Raw genomic sequence first — 12,005 nt, forward strand, 5'->3', positions numbered from 1 at the left:
CTCTGGGAAGTGGTACTGAGCTCTAGGAGATATGCAAAGTGACCAGAGCATTTGGCAGTAGCAGTAGCAGAGTGTGTGAGTTCCCAGGGGCATGAGAGCAACAATAGCTTGTGTTTGATTGCAATGTCCTCCTCTGAGGTGATTGGAACTGCAGGTGGTGCAGGGTTCAGGGACCCCTAGTGGTAGGGGGGGCATGATCACCTCTAGCATCACTCATAAGTGCAGTGGTTTGCCTCCACCACCTGTAGACCATGCATGAAGTGATCTGTCTGAAGTAACAGAGATCTGACATATGGATACTGCCTGGAACATTCAGCAGTGGCAGCAGCAGGGCTGGTGTGTTCTTAAGGGTGCGAGAGCATCAAGAGTTGGTATTTGGTCACAATGCACTCCTCTGTGATGCCCTTGAGTTGAATGGGGCTGCAAGTGGTGCCTGTTCATCAACCCCTAGTGGTGTCGGGCCACCACCACCTCTGGAGCCAGAGATAACTGTGGTGGTTTGCCTCCATCACCTGCAGGTCCAGTCCACCACAGGCTAGCAATGGGCTTCCCACTGCTGGAGATGTGGGCGGGCTAGCAAGCATCTTTTGGTTGTGGGGTGCTACACCAGGGAACATTTGGCAGTGGCAGCTGCAGGCAGGTGTGCTCCTGGTGCAGTGAGAGCATCCTCAAGTGGTGGTCTCTCATAATGTCCTTCTCTGTGATGCCCTCTGAGGTGGTTGATGCTGCAATTGATTTTTGTTCAGGTATCCCCAGCAGCGATGGGTCATGCCCACCTCTGAAGTTAGGGATAACTGTAGTGGTTTGCTCCTGCCACCTGCAGGTCTGGTCTGCCATGGGCTAGCAAGGGGCTTCCGCTGCTGGAGATGTGGGTGGGCTAGCAAGCGGCTTCTGGTCGTGGGGGGAGGGCTACACCAGGCATGCTCCACCTTCTGCAAGCTGACAGGCCCACACACAGGCTCTGGCTCAAGGAGTTTCCTGTGGCAGCCTGCCCTTCCTCTTCTGGTCTTCCCCAACAATGGCGCCTTGTCTCTCCTGGGGGTCCGGACCTTCTCCTGGGTTCCCTCTGCCTTGAATTTCCACTCCCCAGCCCTTAGCTTACCATTCCCCTTCCCCTTCACACTGTTCCTTAGCCCCTTAGGCTGTCTCCACACTACCAACCCCAACCCTCTCCCAGGGACTGACCTCTGGAGCCTATGTCTCAACACTCAGCCCCTAGCAAGCATCTCAGGCTGTGGTGTCTGTGCCAGTGGTTCAGATAATCTGTGCGGCTCTCACTCTGCTTTTCCGATCTCAGACCTGCTGCTGCACTTGCCTTGGTGACTTTGAGATCCCTCCAACTCGGCTGATCCTTCCGTCGGTTAGGTAGCTTCCCAGGGTGTGGGTTCCTTTTCTCCTTCACAGCTCCCTCTCTGGAAGGCTAGTGTGGTCCTGACTCCTTCTCTCTCTCTTTTTTTTTCTTTTGTTCTACTCGGTTATGTCAAGAGTTTCTTGGCCTTTTTGGAGGTTTAAGTTCTTCTGCCAGCATTCAATTGATGTTCTGTGTGAGTCATTTTACACGTAGATGTGTTTTTTGATGTGTTTGTGGGAGAAGGTGAGTGTGACCTCTTACTCTTCCGCCATCTTACTCCTCCAATTTTATGATATTTATTGTTCATTCTTCTCGCTAGAGCTGAAAAGCTGAAGCATGTCAGAGTAAAACATTTCAGCATTTCAAGTAGAAGCTGTCTTAATTAATAAATCGTACCTGTATTTAAGAAGTTGTGTCACATGTTCAATACTCAATTAAAAATAACACTATTAAACTACCTGGGGATTCAGAATCCAGAGGTCACTGGTAATGGTTCTACTAGATATAACAGGAGGTGACATGTCATAGACTAACCAAAGTGTCAGAGAAGAAGATAATGTGACTTTAGGATACCTGGGAGTGGAAATGGGGAAGTCTAAGTTTAGAAGTGGTAGACCCATATTAAAAGTTATAGAACATCTTTATGGTAAATAACTACTAGATCACAGACAGTTAAATATATATAAGTAAAGCATTTCAGAATTTTACTGCTAAGGTATTTTTTTAAGCAAACTCATGCTGATTGACACAAAGCAGAGTCAAAACTAAAAGGAATATTGAGAAAGCCTTAAGCTTTTCTTGTATTGGATTGTCTTAAATGTTATAATGCTTTTTTTGGCTTTCCATGTTCTTAAAATTTCTAAGAGTTAGATAGTGCTCGAGGGTTATTAGATGTATTTTCTCAAAACTGAAACAGGTAAATATATAAATGATCAAGGAAAACATGTAACCAGTTCTTTAAATAACTATGATTACTGAAATCATATTCATGACTCACATATCATTTAAGATCTAGTTCATTAACAAACTGTACTGTAACCCATAGTATACTACATGTATTTTTCCATACTATATGTATTTTTCTACCTAGAGATATTTAATTGTGCCATACTATATGTATTTTTCTACCTAGAGATATTTAATTGTGCACTTTTATTTTTAATTTTTTATTATAGTTTACAGTGTTCTGTCAATTTCCTCTGCATAGCAAAGTGACCCAGTTTATACATTTATATACATTCTTTTTTTCACATTATCCTCCATCATGTTCCATCACAAGTGATCAGATATAGTTCCCTGTGCTATAGAGCAGGATCTCATTGCTTATCAATTCCAAATGCAGTAGTTTGCATTGACTAACCCCAAAATCTCAGTCCCTTCTACTCCCTCCTGCTTCATCTTCGCAACCACAAGTCTGTTCTCCATGTCCATTAGTTTCTGTACAGAGGTTGAATTTGCCATATATTAGACACCATATATAAGTGATATCAAATTGTATTTGTCTTCTTTGTACACTCAATGAATTTTATTACATTTATAGTTGTACAACAATCATCACAACCCCTAATTTTATAATTTTTGAATTCCAAACCTTAGCCCAACCCCCCATCCCCTAACATGTCTCCTTTGGAACCCATAAGTTTTTCAAAGTCCGTGAATCAGTTTCTGTTCTGCAAAGAAGTTGATTGTATACATTTTTAGATTCCACATATAAGCAATAGCATATGATGTTGGTGTCTCACTGTCATGATAGTTTCTAGGTCCATCCATGTTGCTGCAAATGCTGTTATTTCTGTCCTTTTCATGGCCAAATAATATCCATCATGTCTATATACCATTATCTTCTTAATCCATTCATTTGTCATGGACATTTAGGTAATTGTGCTCTTTTACATAGTATTTGTCAAATGCATTGCATTCCAATCAAGAACATAGTTAAAATCAAAGGAAATGAAAAAGAACTTATGGTCCAATTCACACACATTTCTTGAGAAAAATCATGAAACAATTTGTGTGGAAATATTTTTATAATATTTAATATTTTAAAATTTTGATCATGACATGGAAATTGCTCTAAATCAGCATTCCAGTTTATGATCTACAGGTCATAATCCCTTAAGAAAATATTTATTCTATAATTTTTGTTTCCCTGGTAAGAGATATCATTATATATCTATTTATGTTTATTAATGACCAACTGAAAAGAGTAAGTCCCTTGAGTTAGCATTCTTCTCCTTAAATAAACCAGGAGGATATCACATTTTTCAATTCTTTTGTCTTTTTTCAATCCCAAAGCAGTCTGCCCAAAACACTTAAAAACTCATATATCTTTTTACAGAAGATATATACTGAGATTTATTCAGACAAAATCACCTCTACTTCAATATTTAACTACTTTATTATCATGCTGAATAGGGCTCACTGAGACTCCATTCTTCTCTGAGTGGATCTCACTTTATCCCTCAATAGACCCGTATCTATTTATGAAAACTTTGTACATAGTTTAAACAGTTCTTTTTTTCATCAGATTTTTTGACTAGTGTCAAAATTTCCCCATTACTATAATTCACTTATGTATGTACTGAAACCTTTCTAAGCATCACCCACAATGCCAGTCTTCACTTGATCCCATGGTGTACTTAACGCTTTCTGTGCTCTGAAGGAAAATATCCAAAGATTATGAAGAATTCTCAGGAGGATATGTGACATCCAAGAACACCAATCCCAAAGCATCAAAAATTTACAAGTTGTATCAGGGTTCTTCTCAGGCACTACATATTTTTTAAAAAATAAAGCCTGTATTATTGAAAGTACTTTGTTTCCCTGGAGAATTCAGTATAGTTTCTGTAATATGTTTGTCCTCCCAAACACTTATGTTTTGAAATCCCAAATACATAGGTAATTTGAAAGCAGAAAAGCAAAGCATAATTTTAGTTAGTAATAAAAAGTGGTGCTATAAGATGAAGAATTTAGCCTCTCAAGGAAACACTGTACCTCAAGTTAAATGCAACATTATTAATATTCCAGACACTCCTATATTTCATGTCCTATATGACCTCAGTTTCTTTTCTGAAAGTTGCCTTCTCGTCAAATAGCCTTTGCAATTTTTTTATTGTATCTTAAACTAACAGTTCATGATACCTAAGTAGACTAAACTTCCATCTTAATAGAACATATATATCTATGTATATGGCTAGCATTCCTGTAACTTGTTGAAGCCATGTGGCTACATTATGTCCAAGGAAAATAAATGAAAATACTCAGTGCAATTCCCAGGGATCATCTTCTAATAAAGGAAGATTTTTTCTTCTTTCACTTTATTCCCTCTAACTCCTGAAATGTAGATGTGATGGCAAGTCATTTGGAGCCAAGAGTATAATCAATTAGAGTAGGAATTGTTAGTAAACAAGATAGAACTAATTCAGATTCCTGGTACCATTGTAGACCAAGCCAATAAGGAAAATACAAAGATTTGTGGATGTTTCAACATACCAGCCTGAACATTTAAATGAGATAAACATAAATGATTTTTGTTTAAACTGTTGTGATATTTGTATTCTTCATATTCTAGAAAATCTGTGTGAGAGAAACCTGTCTCCTTTGACTGATATTTTATATTTGTTAATCTCTTTACTGTGTTTCCTGTGTCTTCTTTCATGATCCCCTCCTCTGCTTCCAAATATTGGCTGAGTATTCCTTGAACTCAATATCAATTTTTAAAATCATTAGTAATTTAGCTCTTTATTGAAATTATTAATTCTAATTATTTACAAACTGTAAGGTAAATACATGTGTCTATTCTTGGGTCTCTTTCTATTTCTGTGATTTTCATGGATTTTGAGCTATGTATCTCCCTCTGGTATGACTACGATTTTTTTTTACTGGATTTTCAAAAGTTTATGCAAATGTTAAAGGCACTGTGTGATGATTAATTCTATAAATATTATTTATTCTAGCACACAGGTTAAAGCAGAAAAGCATAACCAAAATGTAATGAGATTATTCAAATATGTGTTTCATGCTATGTGAGAAATGATACATTCATTGTACTTCTGCTTAGAATATATGATTTCAGTGTTGTGAACTAAGAGTCTAGGTACTGACCCAGGAACTTGCACCCTGGAAAATCATAAATGTCAAATTTTGTCTTCAGACACTAGCAAACAGCAGGGATTTCTTGAGATTCTTCATCAGCAGGTGCTGCTTTCCACTTGTGCTCTCAGTTTTCCTTGCTTGATGCTTAGGATTAATCAAGTATGTTTAGGGAGAAAAGAAAAAGATGGGAAAAATTGACTACTTCATTCCTTACAAAATTGTTTAGTCTGTGCTCACAGGGATTTAGGAACACAGACCAGTGTGAATGAGATTCTTTTTTTTTTTCTTTGACTTTTTAGGGCCGCATCCGAGGCATATGGAGGGTCCTAGGCTAGGGGTCAAATTGGAGCTGTAGCCGCTGGCCCATGCCACAGCCATAGCAACACGGGATCCGAGCCGTGTCTGCAACCTACACCACAGCTCACGACAATGCTGGATCCTTAACCCACTGAGCAAGGCCAGGGATCAAATGTGTGTCTTCATAGATGCTAGACAGATTCATTTCTGCTTAGCCATGATGGGAACTCCCTGTGAATGAGATTCTTAAGAAGGAGAAATTTTAGAGGAAAAAAATACATTAAAATCTTTAGGAAGGGATTCAGTAGGATAATGAGGAAAAGTTCTCCATCATGCTCATTGCTGTTCTTGCAAAACAGAAACAGGAAAAAAAAAAAAAAAAAAAAACAATTTGCTGAAAGTTCATCTGTCAGGCCAAGCTAAATGAATTCTATCTCCAATAACTGCTTTTCTCATTTATGAATCTTAGCAAAACTACACAATAAAGATGAATACTTTAAAGTAATAAAGTTTTTTTTTTAACTGACTACCAAGGAAAAACACATTTTCAGAATCCTGCTCATGAGCATGTATTCTTTTTCTGCATAAATAACACATGATATTTAAAGTCCTATAACAAACTGGTTTACATATCAGGATATCCTGATTTCTCTCTTCTTTGATAACTTGAATAGTTACTATTTGCCACAATTCATCTTACTGTTTTCAGTTTGACTCCTACCATGTGAATATTTTAAGGAGTAAACACATATGCATTTTGAACTACATTTTCTAATGATATAGAAGAAAATTTAATTGAAATAAATTTTAAGTATTAGTGCCAACTAATTTGCAGTTAGTTGTTCCAAAATCTCTCCCTCAAAAACAGATGTTTAAGTCCAGATTATGGCTACAAATGTTATAGTTTCATTATTTCATTTGCCCATTCAGTTCTGAATTTAATTTATAACCCTGAAGTGTTCATTTCTTTTACCCTACAGACAAACCTCATTTATTTATGGTTTTTAAATTCTTCTTCTTTTTTGTTAAATATATAGATATACCCACTTATTTAATCAATTTATATTTAGTCCAAGAAATGAGTTGATGCTTTCCTAAATCTATGTTACATACGGAAAGATATATGACTATAGGAAAGCTAAATATAAGACATAAAAAATACTTCTTTAATTTTATCTTCCTTATAATATGTAAGGGGTTATTCACCACTTACAACTCATAATTTCTTCAACACATGTATTGTTGTCAAACCACTGGAGTAGGTCTGATTAAACAAGTGATTTTTAAAGCAGAATTAGGCATTTGACGATATTATTTTGCTGGTCAATTCCTCATGAGGCAGTGGTCCTCTATAATTTTTTTGATCTTTATTATTTTTTGAAATATCTTCATTGATTTTAACTCTTTCAATTCTGCATTTTCTTTACACTTGAAGCCTTATTTTGCCATTTAAATACTGGCTATATTTGCCAAACAGATTGTTAAAATACAGGCTATATTTACAAAACAGAATTATACTGGAAGTTAAAATTGAGGAAAACTCTTGAGTTCTATACTTGTCTATACTATTGTGCATATTACTTTTACACTATTATTCAACTCCAAGTCCCAATTTAGCTTCTGTTAGGGATAATTTTAATTTTATTAATTAATCCATTTTTCTTGATCCATCCACAAGTATTTTTTTCTTCTTTTACTAATCATTATGTTTAATCATTACTACTGGTAGTCTTTGATTCATCATCACATTATTTCTTACACCTCAGCTGGTGTACTGGAAACTAGGGTTCCTGAGTTTGCTTTTTCCCAATTCTATTTCCTAGTTCTGTATCTTTCAAAATTATCTTGTTCTTACTGTGCTATTTTTTGCTCTTATGCATAATGCTAATAACAATTATAATATCGCATCACTGTTTCCAGAATTGTATACAAACACCTATCAGTACCTGTAATTTAGTGAGTAGTCAACAAAATGGAAATCTTATTTTAATATCAGTTTGTTGTTCAGCTTTTCTCACTGGAGTAGAGAACCTGAAAGCATTTCAAGGTAAAGCATTTCAGGTGGAAGATGGCTTAAGGAATAAGTTGTACCTGAATTAAGAAGATGTGTCACATGTTAAAGAAATAATGTTTAGAAATAGCACTATGAAACTACTTGGGAATTCAAATTCAGAGACCATTCTATTATATACCATGTGAAGGGATACGTCACAGCCTAACCAAGGTGGCAGAGAAAACAGATGATGTAACGTTAATCTGCTTGGGAGTGGGAAGAGGGGGAATGGAGATGTTTTAAGTTAGAAGTGCTAGACCCTTATTAAGAGTTGTAGTACATCTATGTTAAGTAAGTAGTAGATAACAGACTTTTAAAAATCTGTAAGTAAAGCATTTCAGGATAGCTCCATGATAGATTAGTGATTTAACTTAGTATTTTTTTTAAGAAAACTCATTCTGATTCATACATAACAGAATCAAAACTAAAAATAATATTGAGAGCATCTTAGGTTTTACTTGTATAAGATTATCTCAATATGAAACATATCTTTTTTTCACATTCCGTGCCCTTAAAATTCTGGTCAAATGCAGAAATTGCTTTGATGTCCCAAATCCAGATTATTACCAGCATTTCAGAATTTCTTAAGGGAAATTTTAGATAATTCTATTGTTTGGTTCCTTGGTAGGGGATTTAGCTATATGTCTTTATGTCCATGGCTGCAATACCCATAAAAGAATAAATAAATTTTTTTAGCATTGTTCTCCTAAATCCAACATTTACACTCATGCTACAACTAGCTTTAGAAGGATCCCAAGTTGTTGAAGACAGAGTTTATTGGGTATAACTATTCCCCAAACTCAATAACTATTGAATTTCATCATTGATTTTTAAAATAAACCAGTAAAATAATGCCTTTCTCATTTATAATTGAAATACTTGCAAATGTTAATACTTCTGAATGTGTGTAAATGTTAATGATTTTCAAAGAGACACTAAAGAACTAGTTTATATGGACAGTAATATAACAATCATTTTTTTAAAGCAAATATTTTCTAATTTGAACATTAACACTAATCTCTGCTACAATTTTCTTTCATTTCATTAGAGTGTACACCGATAAATTGGTACCATTATAAAAAATATTAGTCTTAATTAGATAGTAACTACATAGAAATAAAGGATGGCAGTAACATTTACATTCTGTGCTATATTAGATATAATTTGGATGAAAAATATCTTACAGTCTTGATTACCTAGAATTCAGAGACAAAAGAGACAGACTAAAAAAATTAGATTGACTTCTTTCATATAATCAGAGGGAAAGGAAATTGCATGAGAAAAAACTCTCTACTGAAGACTATAAATAAAATTAGCTTCTTTGGATCAAAGATTTTTGCAAAAACAAAGTGTGAAAAGAGAGAAAGATCAATACCAAATGAAAGAGAAAAAGGGAAGAAGCTAAAAACAAACTGTTATTAACAGAGACTTTTTTGTTGATTTCCTTTACACATAGAGCAATAGCATATTCACCTGTTTGAGAAAGAAACAGTCCTATGTATCATATTCACAAAGGCTCTTTTCACTTGTTGGTTCCGTAAACTGTAGATAAAAGGGCTCAAAAGTGGTGCAACAGTGGTACTGAGCACTGCAACTCCCTTGGAAAAAGATATTCTTTGTTTGACTGAAGGTTTAACATACATGAAGATGCAGCTGCCATAAGAAAGGGATATCACAATCATATGAGATGAACATGTTGAGAAAGCTTTTTTCCTCTGACTACTTGAGGGGAGTTTTAGAATTGTTAATACAATATAGGTATATGATATTATCACCACTACAAGCGTGATCACAAGTGTCACCACAGCTGAGAGGAATCCCATGGTCTCAGTGAGATGCGTGTCTGAGCAGGAGATCTGCAGGAGGGCAGTTGGGTCACACCCAAAATGATCAACAATGTTGGAAGCACAAAAGTCAAGCTTTAGAACCAGGAGGAGAGGTACAAAGATGGTAAAGAACCCAGCAAGCCAACAACTGAGGACAAGCTGAATGCAGACTTTACTGTTCATGATGGCTGTGTAATGCAGGGGCTTACAGATGGCAACATAGCGGTCATAGGACATTGCTGCCAGCAAGTAAAATTCAGATGCTCCAAAAAGGAAGACAAAAAACAGCTGAATAATACAGTTGTTATAGGAAATGGTTTTGTCCCCAGTTACCATCATTACAAGACATTTAGGGATGCTTGTAGTAGTAAAGGAAATTTCTAAGAAGGAAAAGTTCCGAAGGAAAAAATACATGGGGGTCTTGAGGTGAATATCCACCAGGGTGAGTAGGATAATGATCAGATTTCCAGTGATGCTTAGTAAGTAGGTGAGAAGTAGGAAGACGAATAATACAACTTTCAGTTGTGGGTCATCAGTCAAACCTGCTAGAATAAACACAGTCACTCTTGTATGGTTTCCCATTACTTTCCTCTATTTTTCCAGGTCTACATAAGAAAAGAAAAAAAGAAAAAAAATGAAGATAAGAATGATCCCAATGAAAAACAACAGTGATTACTAGTGTTTAAGGCAGTTAGCAAAATGATGTTTCAAACAGAACAATAAAATGCTCATTCATATTTTATTTATTTATTTATTTATTTTTGTCTTTTGTCTTTTGTTGTTGTTGTTGCTATTTCTTGGGCCGCTCCCGCAGCATATGGAGGTTCCCAGGCTAGGGGTCGAATCGGAGCTGTAGCCACCAGCCTACGCCAGAGCCACAGCAACGCAGGATCCAAGCCGCGTCTGCAACCTACACCACAGCTCACGGCAACGCCGGATCGTTAACCCACTGAGCAAGGGCAGGGACCGAACCCGCAACCTCATGGTTCCTGGTCGGATTCGTTAACCACTGCGCCATGACGGGAACTCCTCATTCATATTTTAAAGTTGTTTACGCCATGAAGACCAAGAGTTGGCATTTCCAGAGTATCTGGACAGAGAATTCAATCTTTAGTTTGCAATTCTGCCACCCAATAACCTACATGATAGTACTGATTGTTGATTGTGAATAAACTGAAGGATAATTGGAGGGACTTTTAAAGAAGAGAAAAATACTTTTTTCCATATTTGATATTGCATAAGAAGGGATGAATGCCATTTCCTTTTCAATAAGAGGTTTGTGTAATAAAAGTAAAATGGTACCTGTTATTACAAGGACATGAGTCCATGTTTTGCATTTAATTGATACACACACACACACCCGCACACACACACCCCTTCTAGCTTTATCATCAATAAGTATGGCTGGTACACTTTTACCATTTTACTCAACTAATCAAACTCAAATGTCTGAATGTGTCATCTACTTTCACGGCTAATGAGATCCAACCTCAGAGAAGTGAATATGAGTTGTCAGTAATGTATTTATTTTCTGCCCTTATCAGTAATTCCATTCCCTTGATCTCTGTTACCAACTCCCACACTTCCTACTTTGTAACCTGAAACAAAATCAGCAGGGACATTATAATAATTTCAATACATCTTACAAGAATGATTCTGAGAGTATACCAGGTAGATAGGGTGAAGATGAGAATATAGGACATTAAAATATACAGTATGTGTTCAGGAAATTGTATGAGGTGTGAGAAGTAGAAAGAAGACAATATGAAGAGGAAACTTATAAAAACCTAGAGAGGCAAGAATGATTTTTAGAGATAAGATTGTTAATTGGAGAAAAATATTAAAAATAGATTAAAATATGTAAATAAGTTAAATTTTAAATGAAATTTGGTAAACTAGTAAGTAACTATTTGTAATCTAATTTGAAAAATTAGCAAATAAAAGTAAGTCAAAAATGTCAGCAATAAAATTTCTATCTGCTTCTACTCTTTACACTTACCATTTCCAACTTTGTCTAATAAAACACAAACAGATGAACAATTTTGAGAACACCATGGCCTAAGAGATGAAGTGTGACTATATGCTAAATTTTAAACACATAATGAATCTTAAAAGTGTTGACAAAATTTTAGGAGGCATACATTTCCCTGTTATAAGGATATTCAAATATATAGTAAACATGCGATTCAAGATTTAATTGTAGATAATTATTTTCAACATTGGGTATGCATTACATGTGACAGTCCTATTGTTCAGGGTTGTATGGCTAGCCGATTGGAGATTAGGATGAAGTTTGAAAGAATGTATTTTCCAAAGTTGTCTTCCCATCATGGCACAGCAGAAACGAATCCGACTAGGAACCATGAGGTTGCAGGTTCAATCC

General features: G+C 36.0%; 1 protein-coding gene across 1 annotated transcript; it reads right to left on the bottom strand.

The window, feature by feature from the left end:
• Nucleotides 1-9,265: 9,265 nt before the first annotated feature.
• Nucleotides 9,266-10,204, bottom strand: LOC100154752 (olfactory receptor 6C3-like). The gene has a single exon (XM_001927126.3). It carries the CDS (start codon nt 10,202-10,204, stop codon nt 9,266-9,268), a length of 939 nt encoding a protein of 312 aa, XP_001927161.3.
• Between the last annotated feature and the right edge of the window lie 1,801 nt (nt 10,205-12,005).

The sequence above is a fragment of the Sus scrofa genome, unplaced genomic scaffold (assembly GCF_000003025.6).
Source record: "Sus scrofa isolate TJ Tabasco breed Duroc unplaced genomic scaffold, Sscrofa11.1 Contig524, whole genome shotgun sequence".
In the NCBI taxonomy this organism is placed as follows: domain Eukaryota; kingdom Metazoa; phylum Chordata; class Mammalia; order Artiodactyla; family Suidae; genus Sus; species Sus scrofa.

Excerpts from the sequence above, each read along its gene's own strand:
- LOC100154752 (XM_001927126.3), bottom strand. The coding sequence starts at position 10,204 with ATGGGAAACCATACAAGAGTGACTGTGTTTATTCTAGCAGGTTTGACT.